Source organism: Sceloporus occidentalis, unplaced genomic scaffold (assembly GCF_023333645.1).
Source record: "Sceloporus occidentalis isolate IW3139 unplaced genomic scaffold, rSceOcc1.0.p SCAF_4, whole genome shotgun sequence".
NCBI classification, from domain to species: domain Eukaryota; kingdom Metazoa; phylum Chordata; class Lepidosauria; order Squamata; family Phrynosomatidae; genus Sceloporus; species Sceloporus occidentalis.
The window spans coordinates 39,578,982-39,601,195 of record NW_028316984.1 but is presented as its reverse complement, the minus strand read 5'-3'; the positions used below and the strand labels follow the sequence as shown (position 1 = coordinate 39,601,195).

General features: G+C 40.1%; 1 protein-coding gene across 1 annotated transcript in view; it reads right to left on the bottom strand.

Moving 5' to 3' along the window:
* Window positions 1-22,214, bottom strand: part of LRP2 (LDL receptor related protein 2) — a 203,180-nt gene that overhangs the window by 81,605 nt on the left and 99,361 nt on the right. Inside the window, exons 26-39 of the mRNA XM_089523031.1 lie at window positions 21,440-21,688; window positions 19,885-20,096; window positions 18,718-18,902; window positions 16,703-16,931; window positions 16,106-16,283; window positions 14,035-14,163; window positions 10,949-11,115; window positions 8,595-8,738; window positions 8,338-8,447; window positions 6,965-7,142; window positions 5,586-5,799; window positions 4,529-4,768; window positions 2,876-3,064; window positions 134-1,054 (exon numbers count right to left, since the gene is read on the bottom strand). Coding sequence (XP_089379157.1) covers window positions 134-1,054; window positions 2,876-3,064; window positions 4,529-4,768; window positions 5,586-5,799; window positions 6,965-7,142; window positions 8,338-8,447; window positions 8,595-8,738; window positions 10,949-11,115; window positions 14,035-14,163; window positions 16,106-16,283; window positions 16,703-16,931; window positions 18,718-18,902; window positions 19,885-20,096; window positions 21,440-21,688 — 3,345 coding nt within the window. The remainder of the gene's footprint in view (window positions 1-133; window positions 1,055-2,875; window positions 3,065-4,528; window positions 4,769-5,585; window positions 5,800-6,964; window positions 7,143-8,337; window positions 8,448-8,594; window positions 8,739-10,948; window positions 11,116-14,034; window positions 14,164-16,105; window positions 16,284-16,702; window positions 16,932-18,717; window positions 18,903-19,884; window positions 20,097-21,439; window positions 21,689-22,214) is intronic.

Here is a 22,214-nt window from a genome sequence, read left to right as displayed (position 1 = left end):
CCCCATGCCAGCTCTTTATGCCAGACTGTTGAGGCCATAAGTGACAATGACACCCTTAAACTTTCTTTTGAGAAGATATTCATCAGACTGGGATGCAAAATACTTCTCCTAGTTTATGATATTTAATATTTACCTGGTGCCACAACAGTGGGGTTGCCAGTTCCTGAATAGATACTAATGTAACTGATTCTTCCTGTGCCTGCTGGAGAACTCTGAGTGAAATAGATGATGTTGTTCACACTGTCATAGTCGAGAGCTACTGCAGTCCTCATTACATTCATGGTACGGAATGGAGGGCTGTGGTTCTCAGGATCCAGATGGATGCTTCTCAGGGCATTCTCCAAGGCAAAGACCAGGTAGTTATCCGTTGAAATGGAACACCTCTTGCCATCGTTTTCTAGCACTCCAAATGCACATCCACACCTGGGTGTTTGTTGATCAGGTAGTGCAAAACACAGGTGAGAACAGCCTCCATTGTTCTCCAGACATGGGTTGAAGTTGACATCAGCAGGCGACCGTGACTGATAATGGCTATTGTAAATGGTAACATCCCTTAGCCAATTGATGTTGTCTCTTATAACTGTTGGCTGTTCAGTATTTCCTGGTTCCTTACTGGCCTGGAAGATTTTTTTCAAGTTCCTATCTACCCAAATCATACTGTTTTCAAAGATAGTAATGCCATAAGGAGTTGGGTATCGGCTGCCATAGCGGACAATTTCAGGCTCTCCACCATCATGTGAAATTCTTCCGATCATATCTAAAGAATCATCCACCCAATAAATATAGCCAGTGCTATGGTCTACTGCTAAGCCACGTGGTGTGACAATACCTTCAGATAATAGCACAGTCCTGTTGGTGCAGTCAAGAAGTGAGCGCTCTATTTTGGGGTTCTGTCCGTAATCAGCCCAAAAGAGATATCTGTTTTTGGGATCTACTACAATATGTCTTGGCATATCAATAGTGGTTTTAAGTAGTACACGGCGATAAGTTGTATTTAAGCGCAGAACTTCTATAAATGTCTCTGTTACAAATGCATTTGTAAAATAAAGATTTTCTGTATATAAAAAATAAATAAATTACACTGAAACATATTATTATCAATACAGTTTAGATTTTAGTACAATGAGTATATAAAATAAAATATATTAACACAGTACAGAAATTTTAAGAAACACTATACAAGTTACGCCCTATGAAGCTATGATGTTGAGTAATAAATTATTTTCCTTATTATGGCTTCTATCTTATAACTGAATATAAAAAAGGGATATTCTGCCAACTCTTCTGACCCAACTGCAGGGTGCACCCTCCCCCCCACACACACACATTTACCTCCCAAATATCTACATTTTCCTCTGCACTCCTTCTCAAAATGGTAACATCAAGTGACATCACAGCTTAAACTAACCATTTTTATACTAGATTTTATTTTAAAATTACAGTCTATGTTAAGTAATAGGATCTGAATTTGGACACAGAAAGCTCATGAGCTTCAGATTGTAAGCCTGAGGGCAGGGTTTGTCTAATTAAAAATTTGTAAGCTGCTCTGAGAGCCTTGTGGCAGAGAGCCTTTGTGGTTGAAGAGCAGGATAACAATGAATGAATTTTGATCTTATGAAAGCATGCCTATAATGAGAAAATACAAAAATTAAATAATTCAAGCAGTCAGGAAAAAAGAAACCATTATAGTTCTGCAATTGTTTAGTATGAAGTGACCAAATAAAGATCAACTAAAACTTTAGCTCTGAAACAAAGCTGGTAACAGGGGGACTTTACAGAAGGATCTCTGGACAGAATTAGTTAACTGACCTATTTTGTATATTATTTTGTTGAGAAATGTACATTTCTTATTCTCCAGAGACCTAATGAATGCATTGACACAGAGGGTAGGGCATCACAACAAATTCCAGTTTGAAAGGTTCTTCAGCCTTCTTGGGTTGTGGTGATGAGCTGTAATGGGCTAGAAAAGCCCAAAGCTTGGAAGAGGTTTTGTAGAGGATGCATTGTCCAAAATACCTCAGCCAGTATGATGATGCTGGCCAAGAGATTGGACATTGTTCTCCAACAGAGTATCATTGAGGCTGGATGGCCATCTGTTGGGGATGCATTGATTTGGATTTCATGCATGGCAGGGGGTTGGACTGGATGGCCCTTGCAGTCTCTTCCAACTCTATGATTCTATGATTCTAACATTTCCAAGCTCTAATTTAAAAAAGCCACAGAACGGTGTCACGGGTATGAACTGTAAACACCCCTGGCAATTCTGGCAATTTATTGCTCATTCTCTAATATATTTTGCAAACTCAACCGACAAGACTGCATCTGCACTGCAGAATAAATGCAATTTGACACCTCTGATTAAACCAACTGTAGTAAGTACATTTTCAGGCTCCAGAACAATCAATACCCTCAGGCTGCATCTACATTATACTGTCAGAGTGATAGTGCCACAACAAACTACAAATCCCAGGATTCCATAGGATGATGGCATGAAGTTTAAAGCTGGGTCAAACTGCATTAATTCTGTAGTGTAGTGGCAGCCAGAAGAATTAAAAACAAAGAAGCGGGTGGGGGGGGGGGGGGGAGACTACATAAGTGACAAAAATTTTAACTGGAAGTATGAAGGTTCTGTCGACAGATCAACAGAAGTGATGTAACTATTCCATATACTCATGTCCTTAGAAACAAACTAATCAATGTCTTCTATGACAAAGTCCGATACATACATATTAATGAGAAAGACCCACTGATGTAAATGAGACTTACTTCTAAACAGACTCCAGGGGCTTTTAAATTAATCTTTATTATTACTTACGTTTAGGTTATTAAGTTTTTGTAAACAGAAAGAAGGGTGTTGTACAGAAACAGTACTTACCTGCTACCCAGTCAATTGCAATGCCACGGATTCCATTCAGCCCTATTCCATTTGTGATGACATTTCTAAAATAGGAGCCATCTGGCTTGATTTTACGTATTGCATTTTGGGATGGAAATCTGCTGCTAAAGTCGCACCAGTAAATGAAACCAGAAGGCATATGGACATCCACGTGGAGTACATTTCTTCCTGAAACATTTTGAGTAAGGAAGCACGTCATTTATCTTTATTTCAACGTTTTGCTTTAGGAGCAGGGAAGCTCCCACCCAAAATGGTGAAATGGAACAGATGGCGCTTCCATTCCCAGAATAAACTTTCAGTCTCAAGTCAGGTGATTGTTGGTGCAACTGTTCTGTTCCCTTGGGACTCTCATCCAAGCTTCCCCTTACGGCCAGTTATCCAGATTTGATCCTCTACCCCTTTTAGACTACAAAATTAGATAAGAAGAAAAATTCATGGAGAATACGCTATCAATGGTATATTGCCTGCACTGTCAAAGACAGTGTGTTCCTCTGTATATTCATTGTTGGGGAATGCAAGATCCATGGAACATTTGCACCCATATTCTAAGGGTTAATTTCTCATTCTTTCCCAAAAGAATGTTGGACTCCAGCATTGTTCTTCTTATGTCCTTACTGTGCAATTGCATAGCTGATTCCACAAACAGAAAGCCTCCATCATAGTGCTAATAGCCATCAGAAATAGATATCATTGGCACAGAAACTCTGCATAAGACTTTGTACTTATTAAGCAGATTTCATATGTTACAAGTCCAAAGCACACTTTAACTGCCCTAGCAGTTCCCAATCCTGGGAATTGTAGTCAATTGTGACACCAGAGCTCTCTGACAGGAAAGCCTAAATGTCTCACAAACTACAGTTCCCAGAATTCCCTAGCACTGAGGCAGGGCAGTTAAAGATGTATCAAATTAGATTATTTCTGCAGCATGTTTTGGACCACAGTCTCCTCCTGTAAGCAAAACCCATATCCAAGAGTAGCCATGTTGGCCATATAGCAAAGTACAATGACATCCAAAATCCACAGAACAGTGATATTTTTTTCATTGGACCAACCAAAATACACAATACACATGTTGCAAGCTAACCCAGAGAATCTTCATACAAGTTTTCAAAGCTCCACTGGCTTCTTCATCAGGTAAAGGTGTTAAAAACAAAATGCAGGCCTGTGACTGACACTGTCATTTTTTTTCTTTCTTCTGAATGATTTTTAACATTTTTGCCTGATGAAGAAGCCAGAAGTGTCAAAAGCTTGCAACATGTATATTGTGCATTTTGGTTGGCCCCATAAAGGTACTGTTGTTTTGTGGACTTTGGATGTTATTGTATTTCTGTAGAACTGTTAAACATTGATCATTAGCCTCAGTGTCCACTGAAAGATAGAGGAAGGCAACAATCTGCCCTTGGTTCCCATGTTCCAGTATAATCTCCTTTATAAATTTTAGACAAGCCAGTTTAAACACTATATAAATGTTAGATTTCTGCTGAACTAATTTCTTCATCAAACTTTTTCTTTCGGAATATGAAATGAATGCATATTTTACAAGAATTTCACAGAGAATTATCCATCTGCAATGGTTGATGTATGACATTATGCATAAAAGGATTTTGTTCATCTCTTAAAAGCATTATCTACCTCTTCCTGCCAAGGGGACCATGGCTTCAGAGTGATCTGATGTCTCTAAGCTAAATCCTTTAATTGCAGACAACATGGATACGATGACAAAGGAACTGTATGGGGAGCAGGTCCTATTATCAGGATTTAACCGAAAGCCAGTAGCACAGGCACAAGAGAAGAGCCCTCTGGGGACTGGCAGACACAGATGCTGGCAAACCCCCACATTGTTGCTGCAGCCATTTGAGGAACCACCAGAGTCTAAAGTAAAGGGAGACAAATGTCAGTATCGAACTAAAATGAGTGGAATATTGTAGTCATCCAGAAGTGCTAACAAAAAATGCTTTTAAAAAGCAACAAACATCTCAGCCTGCAAATAAAAAAGCACCTGCCCAAGCTACTAGTGACTTGCAACTGAAAAACAAGATGCTACTGCTCTTTCCCCCAGCTGTGATAAATAAATACCATCAAGTATAAAATTAATAAATAATCTTTTGTAATCAACCTGTTAACAATGAAAAGATTCAGGATAGTTGTATATTAGACAGTCATTAAAAATGGAACCACAGAATGCCAGCTTGAAAAGCTCTCTCCACATCCATAGGAGATGGATGGGGAGGGCTTTTGGGTCAGCAGATTGCTGGAATGTTACCTGATGCTGTTAAGTACTCAGTAAGCAAGATTCTACTTTACTTCAAGTGTTTTATTTTGATAATCACATTCTATTATGGGTTTTTTTATTGTTGGCACTGGCTGATTTGTTTTGATAAGTTTTTAAAATTGTATAAATAGATGAATTTACAGATGAATAAAAGTAAAGCTAAAATCAAATTATTCCAACTGCCTCAGCTCACTGTGCATGGATACATTGTTTCTCCAGACCAGAAATTTTACACTTTTGCCTCTGTAGTTCCTAAAGCAGGAGTTGAAATTATTCTTTTGGAATTTTAGTTTATTTATTCAATTAATTATTACTTAAAGTAAGACAGTTGGTTCAGACAAATAAACAAATATATTCAACAGCCATCAAAATTAGGGCCTTATGAGAAAGTGTTCACAAATCATATCATATACTCACTGTCTCGATAATATACTCGGAGACATTTAAGTCCTGAAATGTTGTCTCTTAAAATCACTTTGTTTGCTCCAGTGGACTTGTCAACCCGCTCAATGACCTCATAATCCCGGTCAGTGTAGTACAGAAAAGACCCATAGACAGCCACTCCCCAGGGGTGAGAGAGATGGACTACCACAGCCATCCGATTAGTGCCATCCACATTCCCTCGTTCAATCTAGGAGGTTAAGGATAATAAATATTACATATGACAATGAGGTTGGAGCTCTAATTACAAGTTTTATGTCTGAAATTAAATATGTGTATCAGATTTTGATAATTAATTCCATTCCTCTCCCATCATTAACTAAACCTGGACTCCCCTTCTTCCATGCAATTTCATTTCATTTATCTGCTCCAGTCCTGGCCAAATGTTACACGTTATTGTCAGGTTATTTTCCATTTAAGACAAGCCAAGGCTAAAGCAAGCAGATCTCAGCAGAACTCAGCCCAATCTTGGATCACATTTTGAATCATTGAGAAACCCTGTCAAAAAAAGTATCAAGCCAGAGATACGTTTGCATTCTAGGACTTTTTGGTGCAAAGTTCATTTGTGCAACCGCTTTCCATTTTTGTTCATAAAGTAACATTTTGTGCAGGAGATACTGTATTTTGTGCAAGATACACTCTTTTTTATAGAAAAACATTGGTGTTTATGCCAAAAGCAAGTCCTGTGTGCATATGAATTTTTCACAAAAATAAATAAATAAATAAATAAATAAATAAATAATCCTGAAATACACCCCCCCTCCATTGAAATGCACAATACCCCTCATAATCTCATCCAGTGGGAAGAAAGCATTTTAGACTATTCACTCTGGAAAGCAAGAACAAACTAAGCAAAGATTTACGTCCCTAATAGGCATGGAAGAGTGATTCTGGAATTCTGTGAGATCTTTAGATTAAAAAATTGAATGCTAAGTTTTAAAAATTCAATAACTGCAAATGTCAATATGACAATCCATTTAAAGTCTTGACTCCTTATATTTTTACTGCCTCCCATATATTCACTACAAATACACAACACTGCTTCATACAGTAGTTACAGTACTTCATACAGTAGTTACTGCATAGGATTGCATGTAATTCCACACATAAGGATTGCTCTGTTAGACGTTCCTTATGATAACTGTGATTCTAAAAAATTATCGTACAGAAATTTTCTCTGCAAAATTTATTCCAACTCTGTTACAAACTACATACTGAATTTATGTAACAGATTTTTTCTTCCTTCAAAATACTAACCATTATCACCATTGCTACTTGAAAACATGTGATTCCACTATGTTAGGCTCCAGAATTCAGGTGCATAAATATACATAAGAATGTATGTGTTTACATACCACTCCAGTGCTTGACACCGACCAGTACAGCTTTTGTTCCTTGATATCAATGGTGATGAACCCCACATGGTCTAGATTACCAGTAAAGAGGGTTCTAATATCTGAGCCATCCAGGTTGGCACTGGCAATCTTTGCTGGGACCCCACTGTCAGTTCCTTGGTCTGTCCAATAAAGCTTCCTGAAACACAGGTTATCTCATCACCAAAAGATCAGGTATGACTAGTATCTGTGAGGGTTCTCAACAAGCAAAGTGTATATGGATTAAAGAGTCTGATTTAACAGAGCAACAGAATTGCAGTGTTATGTTTCTGCTGTTGCTATGTGCCTTCAAGTTCTCTGGTTTATGGGGAGCAGGTTTTAGGATTTTCATGGCAAGATTTATTCAGCGGCAGTTTGCCCTTGCCTTCCTATGAGGCTCAGAGAGTGTAACTTGCCGAAGGTCACTCTGTGAGTGTGCATGACTGAGTGGTGATTTGAACCCTGGTCTCTCAGAGTCCTGGTCCAACATTCAAACCTCTACAAATCCCTGGCTGTCCACAATCCTGTGTACACTTCCTTCAAAAATGGAGGTGAGCAACTACAGAGGGGGTGGTGGCCATTTCCCCTTCCTCCACAAGCCACATGGTAACCCCTAGCACAATCAGAAATGACATTATATCACCTCCAATCTCAGGAACTGTAAAAAATACAGCTAATTTTGGTGTGTTACACAGATAATCTTAAAGTCTCCAAGGAAAATGTTTAAAAAGAACCAATTTGGGAAAGACTTTTTCGTCTTGGTTACCTGGACACATTAAGTCCACCTTTATTCATGCAGCCAATAAACAGGATTTTAAAATCTTTCCCAAAAGTAGCGTTGTAAATCTTTGCTTATTTTATTCTTGCACATAAGAATGAAAAAAGTGGATGAGATTATACAAGAGTTTTTGCACATTTTGGGAAAAAAATCATGTATATAAAATGCAAATTTCACACACACACCACTGCATGTCATGTATACAGAGTATATTTTGCTCCCATCCATGCAAATGCAATTTCTGTAAAAGATCCTAAAATGTTTTTTTTAAAAAAAACCTAAAATGCACAGAAGCTTTTATAACATGTTGAGAAATCCTTTTCTCATAGAAAACAAGAAAATTGTCAAATTGTCAAATCAAAAGCTAATGTAATTAAGGAGAGAACAGAATAAAAACTAATGCACAATACAACTCTAAACACTGACTCTAATGTTCCTAACTGCAAAGGTGAATGAAATGGCAGATCGTTTACCACTTCAAAGTCTTGCCAGCTTGTACTGCTCAGCGTGGTGGAGGGGGAACTTTAATAAGGGTTAGTAAAGCCTTATTACACCACAATCAATTTACTGAACTTACCCTTCAATGGGATCAACAGTTAAACCAATGGGTCTTCCAGATCCAGTAGGAGTACCATCATTCGTAATCAGAGTTTTTCGGTAGGTGACTTCACTATGGAGTTTCAGTACCTACAGAACACACCAAATCTGTTAATAAGGCTCACATTAAATTACAATTGCCATGCTTTCTAGTGAATTTATAAGCTACTTAATGGCACTGTTAAACCAAAAAAGACTTTGATCCTAAAATTCATAGCTTTAAGTTGCTATGCTTACCTCAATGGACTGTGTATCAGGATTACTGTAGTAGAGATTTCCAGATATCCAATCTAAAGCTAAGCCTATAGGAGTACCAATAACAGCAGCTGGGGCAAAAGTTGTCCGGTTTTTACCATCTGACTTCACTCTATGAATTTCACCCTTAGGATAAAAAATTGTAAAGAAAACATCAAGATACAGCACAAGCAACAAAATCTTGTATTAGTCTTTTCAAACATATACAGTGCGCCTGCATTATACGCGGGCGTGCTATAAACAGCTTTGAGTGTACGCGGTAAAGCTGCGCAGGAGTGCGTGGGGCACATGGGGCACGTGCCCATGGTGCACACGCCGCTGAGCTGCTGCGCCACCACGCTCACAAGCCCTATTCACTTGAATGGGGCTCGAGCATAGGTGGAATTCACCTTACGAGGGGAGGTCTAGAACGGATCCCCCGTGTAAGGTGAGGTTCCACTGTATAGACAATAGACTGTTAGGGGCAATAGAGAGGAATATGTTGATCTGTCATTTGAAACTGCAAAAGAACCTTAGGAAAATGAATCAAGTAAAGAAAGTCAAACAAGATCCAATACAATTATTTATGTGTTTATAATATTCTATTCCGAAGTAAAAACCCACTGAGCTCAATCTATTTCCAGGTACGTGTGCAAAGGATTGCCACCACCATCTGATGTTTTCATTTAGACTCCGGGCCAAAATAGAGATGTGGTAGGGGGGGAAATGGAGGAAAGAAGGGAAAGCACAACGTGCAGAAATAAATGAAGAAGAGGCCTGAAAGGTATTCTGAGGTTATTTTGAGATGATGTGAAAGAAGGTTTGGGGTTTTCATTGGAAATATTGAATCAGTATCCATTCATCTCTTGTTGGTATAATTTCAGTCCTCCAAAGTCTTGCATATACAATTCTGGCAGCTGTAACCATGTATAGAATCACACTTATTTCCTCATGGTTCAATTTATCTTCAATGACATATGTTATATGGATAATGAAATTAAATGAATTAGCAGTTATGGTTAACCTGTCCATGCATGTTAACGGGAAAACTACCCTACAATATGAGGGGAAATGGAAGGAAGTTTCAAAATTATGGAAAAAAAGGATAGGCAGAACCTATCTAAACTTACAAACATTTTGGAACGAATATGTTTACATATATAGATATATACAGCATGGAAAACAACTGAATGCCCCTAGTAGGATAAGTTTTGATTAAGTTTAAAATGGAAGGTAAACATAGATTTGTATGAACTAGATATAGAATCGATAATGTTTGAATATACAATTTGCCTTTGATTTTTATGTTACATTAAAACTCAATAAAATATTTTTTTAAAAAGGAAATATTGAATCAGAATCACTCTTGAGGAAGAATTGTAACTAACAAAATGCACTGTCTTCTGTACACCTATGAGGTATCTTCTGCTTCCCTATACAAAACAACAACCAGGTAACATATTGCTCCCTCTTTCAGAGGCAATCAATCTTGGCAATCAGTTCTGACTTTCCGTCCCACCCATATTTTAACGCAGGACTGAGCAGCCACAGAGAGTCAAGAGGAGGAGGACTTAGTAACTTCCAAAAATTAACAGGCCAAGATCACACTATTATTGCACTAGCAGCAAATCATTTATATTTTTAAAAATTACAAAAAATCTAAAAAGGGCTTCAAGAGTGTAAAGCATACAAAAGAGACCAGGAAACACAGCTAGTCTCTTGGGAAGTCTTGTCCTCTCTCCCCAAGCACTGGAAGTAGTCTGATGCTTCCCTGACCAAGGTTTCCCCTGGAATCTCCAAAGGAGGGACAACAAGACCACACTGATACACCCATTACTCAATCATCTTCACAATGAAATGAGACATTCACACTCAAATTAGACACAGAACCATAATGGGAATTATTTCCAGCACCAATAAATAAATAAATAAAATGCTCAACAGCTCCACCTTAAACACTACCAAGAGATCCACAATGTCATGTGATAAACTTGAAGCAAAAGCAGGATTAAACCATCTCTACAATAGTACAACAGCATCATGTGAAAGTACCAGTGAAAGATGTTATAAGTACAAGATTTTTTTAATATAGGACTAACCCATTTGTCAACTTTTACAAATTAAAAATCATAAAACTAAACAAGAAGTAAAGCTTTCACAAGATGACTGACAGCATCACAAGATGATATTGTTTTGCCAAGGTCAGGATGAAAATTTAAATAGTGACAAAAATGTGTGGTACCCCATTCAAAAATCAGCATGACCACCTACTCTACAGCCTACAGCATCCGGCTTTTGCACCAACATTAGAAAGCAGAGCCTTTTCCAATGCATACAAAGTAACTGCATTTACTCACCGGATTTTCAACCCAGTAGATCATCTGTTCTGAATCATCAAAATCAACATCATATCCATTCTGGACTCCTGCTATTGGAACCATGGCATCATTGGTCTTCTCCGCAGGATTCAGAGAAATGCCATAGATTATATTATCTCTTACAGCTATAAGGAATGGTTCTTCAACTGTAAAACAGTATCATAAGCAAGAGAATTTTACTCCTCCACATTTCCTATACAGATAACAAAATTCTGTGGTTTGTTAATCCCTGGGGGTTTTTCTAAACCAAGCAAACAATTTTAACTTATGCTCATTGAAAAACACTCAAGTCTCATAGCAAAGTGCCATAGATAAAGTGAAACTGTTTGCCCATGCAGCCAGTATGCTATCTTCTTTGATGGGCAGTGAGTCTTCAGTCTGAAACTTGGATCCTTTTAAACTGGAGATGTCAGTCATCAATCCAAATTTTCAACATCCAAAGCATGTGTTCTAACACTGAACTATGGATTCGCTCTTCCTCAATGTGTTCAGTGTCCTCAGAAGACTAACTGTGCAATTGGCCCGGTATAGATGGGCCCGAAAGGGTGGGCTGGGGCCGTCTTTCGTTGCTGCGCAGCAGCGCCACAGCAAACAAATTCCACGGCACTGCTTTGCAGCAAAAAAGGAACACTAAAAGGCAGCTCCTTTTTGTGCCGCCACAAGCAGCCTGTGGCAGCGCAAACACAATGCTGCTGCACTGCTCCTTTTGGATGCAGCAGAGCAGCAACATCATCGCTACGTGTGCCGTCTATACTGCGCTGCGCAGCAATGACACCCTCATCATGTGGGCTGGGGCCGCCTTTTGTTGCTGCGCAGCAGCGCAGCAGCGCAGCAGCACTGCAGCAAACAAATTCCACAGCACTGCTTTGCAGCAAAAAAGGAACACTGAAAGGCAGCTCCTTTTTGTGCCACCACAAGCAGCCTGTGGCAGCAACATCATCGCTACGTATGCCGTCTATACAGCGCTGCGCAGCAATGACACCCTCATCATGTGCTAGGGTTGCGGGGCGTGTTGGCACTCCGTCCCGAGGCAACCCTAGCACGTGACGAGGGCGTCATTCAGGGCCTGTCTGTACCAGGCCATAGTCTACTTCAAGTCATTGTTCAAAGGTGCTTCCAAAAAAGACCCAAAAGCAGAGCTTGGTCCAATTATTTTCTTTGACCATGCTGGCTAAGGGATTCTGGGATTTGTGGTCCAAAACAGTTAGATGGCCAAGCTCTGCTCTGGTCTGCTTTCCCAGCAACTTCCACATAATTTAGTACCTCTTTCATTTCTAAGCACCAAGCCAACTTGGAACAGGCACCAAGGATGTGAATGCTGAAAGTACCAAGGGGACACAATTTTCCCTTACCTATAGAGTTATTCTGTTATTAGGAGTGCAGCCTATAACAGTTACCCAATTTTTGAAAGTCCTGAAAATCTAAGCTACATTAAGATGCCTGGGTTCAAATCACAATATCTATACAACTGTATACAATGCTACACAAATGTTTTACTATCTCCCAATGAATACTGGGAAACAAACAAAAAAACATTAAAGGGTTGTGTCATGGATCAAATTGACAATGCCAGAAAATGAGAAGAAAGAAACAATTAATTTAGGAACCAGCACTTTTCTGTCACTGTAACAGTTTGTAATATTAGCCCTATCAATTACCTATGGAAGATTTGGCAGTATCACTGTGGTTAAGAAGAAACAATGCAAGCAAAACTTCAGTTAGCACAGTTGCTGAGAATTCCTATTAACAAGCTAAACTAAACAATGTCAGCAAAGATTACAGTCATAATCAATCTCTGAAAAGGTCATGTCCCCATTCACTCTAAACATTAATGATAATTACCATACTTCACAATGAAAGGTGTTGGCATTAAAGGATAATGCTTAAGTTTGCTAATATTTGACCTGTTATATAAAGATTACTGTAAACCATAATGCTAAGTCTGTTTACATGGAACCCACTGTCTTCAAATATTTATTTGATTTACATCCTGCCTTTGTCCCAAAATGGGATTCAAATTGGCTTACAATATAAAGTAAAACGAAAGAGCTAAAACAGTATGTGGTGTGAAACAGTATGTGGTTAAAAAGCATTCAACAGTCAATCCAATTAAAACAGTACTTTTAAGAAACTAAGGGGTGAAACAGACCGCCCATAAGGGGCAGACTGAGGCCAACCCAGCACCGCAGCAACCACACACACACACACAGCCCCAATGTGCCCCGCCGCTGTTTTAAACTGGCTTATGAATGGGTTTTTCCCACTCCTTTTCAAACCAGCTCTTCTGGGTTGGGGCAGCTTCAGGCTACATTCAGTGCATGTGTTGTCTAAACACCATGCCCCCCAACGCAGCCCAACAGTGTCTCTTTTGGCCTGTCTGTTTTGGGCCAAATTTAAAAACAATTAAAATACATGTCACATATTTAAGAACAGAATACTCATTGCATATCCCTCTACCCCAAAGAGTTAAAAGGCCTGTTTAAGTAGGAAGATTTTTGCCTGCCAGCAAAAAGAGAAACAAGAAGGGCCTGCCAAGCCTCCTTTGGTATGGTCTTCCATAGCCTAGGAGGAGCCACCAAAAAGGCACTCTGGTATGTCTTCACCAGACAAGGCTGGGAATTTGTTGCCCTTCCCCCAAAATCCTAAGACTCTGAAATGTTTATACAGGGTAATACAGACTTTCAATTAGTTTGGACCTAAGCTGTACACGGTTCTATAAGTAATAACTAGAACTTTAAATTGGGCTCAGAAAAGGCCAGCCAAGTTCATATAACCAGCTTCAAAGATGCTTTCTCCTGCGCAAATATGATTAGATTGGGGTGCTGAATTGTGATCCTACACTCAGTTAGGAAGATGACATTCCTACTGATGTCATGTTGACCATAAATTAGGAAAGTTATAGATTTGGCCATAAGCAACTATTTGACAACTATTCAAGTCCTTTTGATTTCAATCAGTCCAGAAGTATTTTTCCTCTACACTTTACAAGATTCTGAGACCAGAAAAGCCTTTAAAATGGCATATTTTCTTTCTTTTCTTCCCAACTACAACTCTTGTGTCCTCACCTCTCATGCAGTTCACATGGTCAGGGGAAAGAATCCACCCAGAAGGACAAGCGCAAGAATAAAAACGTGGTCCCGACGAAGAAAGCAAACACAAATGGCTGCATGGAGATCTGTCACAGAAATTGATACCTGAACAGAAAAATAGGAAAGTTAGCCAAGACCACAACAGCACTGTATCTGGCTTTCTATACCCAACATTGTCAGTAGCCAACCCTATGTCTACACCATGACCCAGAGACCCTAATTTGTACTGAATATTGGTACTAGAGTACTGGTACGTTTTCCTATCAATGGGAATATTCACTTGGATAGCTTCACATTGGTAATGGATGGGCCTGAATCCAGCAACAGAGGGGGCCAGAGCATAAAGCAACCAAACACTCTGTCTCTCTTGCTGCCACACTGAAGAATTCATGCAATTTTACACTGTTTTAACTCTCATGGCTCCATCCTATGGAATCCTGGGATTTGCAGTTTGTTATGAGACCACAGCTGGGACCAGAGCTTCTATGACACAGAAGTTTAAGTATCTCACAAAGCTACAAATCCCAGATTTCCACAGCATTGAGCCACGGGAGTTAAACTGCTAAACTTCAATAATGCTGGGGTGTAGGTGCAGCCTATCTCACTCTTTCCCTTCTTCCTCAACTAGTAGACATGAGGGGCAAAGACAGCTAATTCCTGAGGAGCCATTAAATGCTCAATTGCAAAAGGCTTTAATACTAAACCACTGATCACACAAAGTGAAGCCTCAATTTCATTCCCTGGTCTACATTGCTGAGACAAGAGTAGGATTGTTAGAGGCAAACTTTTGAAAAGCGTGGTTACCAAAACTTGCTTTGTCTTACAGCTTATACCTTACTCCCTCCTAGTATTTAGATTTTCTCTGACTTAGGCCCAGAACAGACCGCTCCAGAAGGGCGGCCTGCCGGCAGCCTACTTCCCTCCGGCGGGACACTGCAGCCGCTAAACCATGTGGCGTCCCTTTGGAGTAAAAAGAACCCGGGAAAAAACAGGTTCTTTTAGAGCCACCGGGTGGACACCACGAGCGCACCAATGGCGCACTCGTGACATAAGCGACACACAGTGAGGTGTGAACGCTGTGCGTTGCTTACGTAAAGATGGCAGCCCCCATGTGGACAGGAGGCCGTCATCAGGATGCCACCCGCACGTACTAGGGTTAGGGACCGTGCGGTTGGTGCATGGTGCCTAACCCTAATACTGCCGCCACCACGCCCTTTTGCCCTGTCTGTCTTGGGTCAAAGAAAGAAAGGATGCTTTTCTGGGCCCTTTTTTCAATATGGGCAAAAAGCACCAGGATGAATTATCCCCATCTCTGAAAAAGGTATGCCAGCATGTAGGGAAAGGAAGGCAAATTTCTATAAATGAAGGAGCAAACCCTTCCCCATACCATATATTTCACTTGCGCTCTGAAAATGAACTGGTTTCTTCTGGCTTTCAATTTGATTGACATTTGTAGTGTTTCCATCAGTTCATTACTTTTTATTTTCTGGTTTTTATTACAGTTTGGGTTTATTCAGCACTATTTTATGAATATCTATTGTTTTTCTAATTGGAGAGCTTATTTTGTAATTACTATGAAAACAGAGTGTATATGAATGGTTTTAGAGAACTAGCCTGTGAAAGCACAAAGGAACAAAGGCTATATGCCAATCACCACTAAAAACAAAACTACCACATGCACCACAAAGGAAAATCCCTTCATATAAAAAGACATCTTACAAATTATCCAATGAACTCTGCTTCAAAGAAAGCACTAAGAATAATAACTCCAGGCAAAAACATAACGAGCAGAAGTCAGACTGAGAGAAAGCTGACTATATCATACTTTTTTTAAAAAAATGTACCCCAGCTAACATTTAACATTCAGAAGACAGTCAGTTTCAGAAAACAGCATAGCACATGTGAAAGTAGTGTAAGACCCTCAAGTTGTTTTAATTTGTTCACTTTAACTGCTGTCGCAATTGGATGAATCTAAATCATTATTAATGTTTATGAATATTTACACATCTCTGTTTTTTGGTTGCCAAAATTAGCTGGCTAAGCTTACCAGCTGGCTGTTTCACTGGGTGGACTGCAACAATGCCCAGAGGCTGGTTAACATTATAAATCATAACTGATTGATTTCTTCCATTCCACTTGTTGGCTCGAATTACTCGGTGAGTGTAACGGTCAGTCCAGTATATAAAATCTTCAAAGAGAGTAAGGGCATGAGGATGCTGCAATACCTAAAACAAAAAGAGGGCAAACAGTTCAATTTTATTATAGTTTGCACTAAAAAGTGACACTGATGAGTACACAGGAAGCCTTAATTTAAATCTGCTTGATTCAAATCTGCTTCAACAGAATAGATTTCTGTATTCTAAGCAAACCTCCTGGATCATCCAGACTTTGTTCTGTTTACCCTGTGCTATTCATCCTAAATTCTTGTCTTCAGGGTCTGACACTTAGCCAAAAAAACCCCACTGGACATTGGGTTCAGAAATTTGTTGTGGCATAATGGATAGTTGTATGCACATCAAGTCCCTTGGCATCCATGAAGCAGATTGAAGCTTCTGCTTAATCATGTCAGACTACAAAATCAGACAGAAGAGCACACACACACACACACATACACACACCTTTACTTTATTTTTTTTTTCCATACCAGGTCACTTGCCACGACTTGCCGCCTATTGTTTCCATTGTAATCACAAAAATCAATGTAGTCGAGATAAGCATCTGCAAAGTATAGGAGTTTGTTTGGGTAGTCAATGGACAGTCCATTGGGCCAATAGATCTTATTACTGACAATGGTGGTTCGTAATGTGCCATCCATGCTCGCTCTTTCGATTCGAGGATTCCGGCCCCAGTCTGTCCAGAACATCACATGAGCACTGTGGAAAACAAATGATTAACCATCACAGGAAACAACAACCACACAGTATACCTAGAAATATCATAACAGGAACAACCTCATTGTCAAAAACTACAACTTTTTTTAAGTAGAGAAAACTATTGTGGTATAATGGCTAGTTCTTCAAGTTCTCAGGTAGGAATCTGCAAGTGCATAGTTCAGATCTCTCATCTGCTATGAGCTCGTTCAGGAATCTTGAAGAAGTTGCTCCCTCCCTGACCACCCCACCAATGTAAGGGAAAATAATCCTCACATACATTACAAAACTGTTGTAATATTACAACCTTTAGTGTCTTTTACTTTAGAAAAAGGATTATGTAAGAGGGGGCATGACAGAGGTACATGGTGTAGAGATAAGAGAAGTTTCTCTTCTTGTGTCACATTATTAGACCCTGGGTCATCTACTGGAGCTGGGTAGTGGGAGACTCAGAACAGATAAAAGAAAGGAAATTTATTGGCACAAAACATGGGGATGGCCATCAACTTCCATCAGCTTTAAAACAGGACAGGACAAATTTATGGAAGATCAGACTGTCAATAGCTACTAATAATGGCTCAGAGGCAATAGGCCTCTCAATATCAGTTGCTAAGAAACGCAAGCTGGAGAATGAGAAGTTATACACTCGTCCCTCCTCATTCACGGACTTGGGATCGGCGAGTTTGGTCCTTCCCAGATAGCAAGCAGGGAGGGACGAAATGAGGCGTGCCCGCATGGCGGCACCAATGGTGCTTGATATTTCCAATTCATTGGGGGGGAGATCCTGAGGTGTTTGATTCGCGGGGAGTCTAGAACAGATCCCCTGCGAATCAGGAGGGACGAGTGTACTTACCATGAAGGTTCATTCTGGGATGGCAGGAAGAGCAATCCACCAGGTATGGGTTTTATGGGTTGGCGCATGGGGGAAACCCATACCTGGTGAATTGCTCCATCTGCCATCATGGAATGCTACTGTCCTCACATCCTGCTTGTGGGCTTCCGCTGCTATGGAAAACAAAATGCAAAACTAGATAGGTCTTTAGTCTGACCTAGCATGGCTCTTCATATTTTCTAAGAATTACAATTAAATAACAATATGAAGCTCTCTGAATCCTTGAAAATGTTACAGTGTAAAATACTATTATTCTTTTCAACTTGTGATATTGAAATTAAAGAATTTTCCCAGTGCCAAATATATATGAAATCATATACTCTACATATGTATTTATTTATTTATTACTTGAAATGATTACATGAAGTCACATCATCAGAGATGTGTGAAGTCTACAGGATAAAGAGAATCTGATTGGGGGAGGGGGGAATCATCAAATGAAAGTCTTTTCCTCTCCCTCCATGGCAAGTTTCTGCTTTTTATGGGTATCAACACATGGTTGAAAGCAGGTTCATGTACCTTTGTAAACCACCAAACTATATACAGCCCATCACCTATGGATGCTGGCACACCAAGCTCTCAATAAATCACTTATATTTATTGCCTATCACAGGAATAAACTAAATCTATATGTTGTAGTTGTTGTGTGCCTTCAAGTTATTTCCAAGTTAGGATGACCCAAAGGCGATCCTATCACAGAGGTTTCATGACAAATTTCTTCAGAGTAGGTTGCCATTCGAACCCTGGTCTCCCAAGTGTCCTAGTCCAACACTCAAAGTACTACACCATGCTGACCATCGAAAAACCTACATATTACTGGTAAATAAATGTAACCATTATATAACAATGTGGCTCATTATATAATCAAAAGGTAGATTTATTAAAAGAAAAACTTACTCTGTCCTGGGATCTAACACTAGTCCACGTGGGTTTGTAACATTTTCACTTATCAGCACAGTCCTGTGGGTTCCATCAAGTCTGGAGACTTCAATTGTTTCAAGAACAAAGTCTGTCCAATAAAGATTGCGGCCTACCCAGTCCACAGCAATGCTTTCTGTTACGGTAACACCACTGTCAAACACCTGCCCAAAACAATGAAAGAACAAGTTGGTGTTCTTCTCATTCTTTACAACTGATTAGCATTCTATAGGAGAGGAAACCTTATTCTTCACAAAATAGGCTTAAAATGCGTAACCTGCATGGATACCAAAATCCACAGATGCACAAGTCTCATTGTCCTCAATGGTGGTGCAGCCTTGTTGTTCTCAACGCAATGGGCAGCAGGGGTTGCCTCCTCTTCTTCCTCCTCCTCCCCCCTGCCACCGCTACCCACCACTACCTTTCTCCTTCTTACTCTTACTCCTCCTCCCCTTCTTCCTCCTCTTCCCTACCCACCACTACCCACTGCTGCCTTCCTCCTCTTCCTTCCCCCGTCTCCTCCTCTGGCCCCACTCCACGCGGGCTTGCCATCCACGAATGCTGGAATCCGCAGATGGCAAGCCCGCAGATATGGAGGGCCTAATGTAATCTGCTGACATAAAGCTATTGCTTGCTATTCTGGAACTACTTATATAAACAGTTTGTTGCTAGAAGCAGATCATCATCACGTATTTAGATGGTTGTTGGTATAACTTTAATGATGGTATGAGCTATGCAACTGTGGAAGGAATTACCTCAGAAGGTGGAGTATTTCCCACATTGGATGCCTATTTGTCAGGGATGCTGATAGGGTGCGTCCTAGAGATTTTAATGTCTGAGACAGAGCAGCCAGTGTTGTGCTCTTCTACTTTCCAAATTTAGATTGATAGCTTTCCAGTCAAGCAATGTAAAGTACATCAGTTTCAATGGAATACGGCTATCTTCACAAATTACATGCATGCTGTGGGTCCAATTTATTTACTGGGAAGCAGGGCTGAACTGTTGGCCTTGCCTCCAGCATCATTTGCAGCTGCTGGTTCCACTGCCTCAACATCCCTGTTTCTGGAAAGGAGTGCCTTCATGTAAACAAGTGAATGGGGACAGGTACTTCATGCAGTCCATGTTTGCATTCAACAAGAGACTTACTACTTTTCTGTCTGTCCCATTCTGGTATGCACTCCAGATCTTATCCTGGGAGACATCAGACCAAAATATTCTATCAGTCACCGAATCAAAATCAATAGCAACAATGTTCCTTCCATCTCGAATCAAAGAATAAATGCGCTGTGCATGAGAGGTTATGTTGTCAACAACAATTTGATTACGGCTTGCCACCAACAAGAGAAGATGCCCAGGCTCTGCAATAAACAGGCAAGTACAAACAAAACAAAACAAAGGTTTAACTAGCAATAGCTAGAGGTAATTCCAATCATAAAACTGTTACAGCGGGACAGTGGGTCATTAAAGTTCAAAGCACAATGGAACTCAGACTATCTGCTTTGTTGGCAAGAGGTCCCACTCTGATCATTGGCACCACTGGGTAAAGTTGAGGAATAGTGAAAACTGGAGAGCTGGTACTAGCCACTAAGACCAGAAAGAGGGAACACAGATGGGCCTCCAAATGTTGTTGGATTACAACATTTATTATTCCTAACTATCCTGCCTGAAATAGCTGGGAACTGAAACCCAACAGAATGTTCCCCATTCCTGATTAAGAGAACACTGAGTTAGATAGACCAATGGTGTGACTCAGTTTAAGGCAACTTCCTAAAAACTAGCAAAAGGAAAGAGAGTATGTTTCTCACAACACACTCCTATGAAAGGTACTGTGAATGAAACACAGTTCATTGAAGTTTTATATGTTGACCATACCACTTTAGCAGCTGTCATATTTTTAGATTGCAAGCCAGAGGATAGGGAAATGTCTAATTAACTATCTGTAAGCCTTTCTGGCTGAAGAGCGAAATATAAATAAATAAATAAATAAATAAATAAATAAATAAATAAATAAATTTGGGGGGAGCTAAGAAAAGCTTTTTTTTAAATTTTACTACAACAGTCAAAATTCCCCAGCCTGAGGGACTGTGGGAGTTACAGTCCAAAAAGTAAGGCCCAGTACAGACCGCCCAAAAAGGGCGGTCTGCCAGCGCCTTGTTTTGCTGCACAAGAAAGCTGCAGCAGACAAACCGCTCAGCTTCCTCGCGCAACAAAAAGAACCCGCAAAAAGCAGGGTTTTTTTGCAGCGCCATGATGCCAGTGCACCAATGGCACACTCGCGACATCATTATGGCGCCGTGACGTGCGGACGCTAAGCATCCATCACATCAAAATGGCAGTGCCCATCTGTACAGGGTGCCGCCATTTTGCCACCCTCGTTATGTGCGAGGGGCGAGGGGTGTCTGGAAGTGTTGCCCCTCACACATGACGAGGGCACCCTATCGCACTCGTCTGTCCCGTGTCAAACTTTGTCAGTCTCTGATTATTCTTGGTCAGCTGGCAAAGCAGCTGATCATGCCTGCAAAGATAACAGCCGTTGGTAACTTGTCTCCTAATTAATATAAACACTGTATAGTTACGTGAGTTAATGGGCAAGCACTTAAACTCTTGTCAAGTAGCAGGAAATAAGTGGCCACACAGCATACAGTCAGAAAACAGATACGTGTTTGTACAGCTCTATCTGTATCTCACTTGTATTCCTCACCAGCTACTTTGCAAGTCTTCCCATTGGGTTCTAAGACATAACCTTCATCACAATAACATCTGGAAGATCCTCTTTCATTGTGGCAGTGCTGGCTGCAAAACCCTGGAGGGTCACATTCATTTATATCTTCACAGGTTTTGGAATCATTGGTAAGCTGGTATCCAAATGGACAAGAACACTGAGCCCCAAAGGGGCCTTGAATACATTCATGGGTGCAGCCTGCATTGTTATCAGAACAAGTCTCCTGGTCTGCAAAGAAATGGAAGAGGGTCACAAACTAGCATATCTGAAAAAGCTTTCAACTTCCTTGGAATAAGTAAAAGGCAATCATAACATACAGTAAATAATGCATCACATTTTTCTGAAGGAGTGAATAGTGGACTGTAGACCCTCTGAAATCAGATACTCAGATAAGTAATTGTTAATATGAGTCTCACTGATTTCAATGGGTCTGTTTTAAGCAAAAGCATAAAGAGGTCTGAATTGAACCAGCTTGTTTGGTACAAAAGTCTGATAAAAAAAAGCTGTAGTTGGGACTTTAAAGGAGTTATTCAAGGTGCTGTTCCTAAAAGCATAGCTCCTTTCAAGTTTGTACTAAAACCCAGAATGGATTCACTGTCCAACTGACAAGCAAGACACTGATTATACATGAGAAGACTGTATGTGATCTGTAAATAAGATGGTTTAGGTAAAAGTCGAGCCAATTTTTCAGGAATTACAGTTACAGTTAGTATCAAAGATTGTTCTTCCTGACCTGGTCATTGCTAGGTTCCCA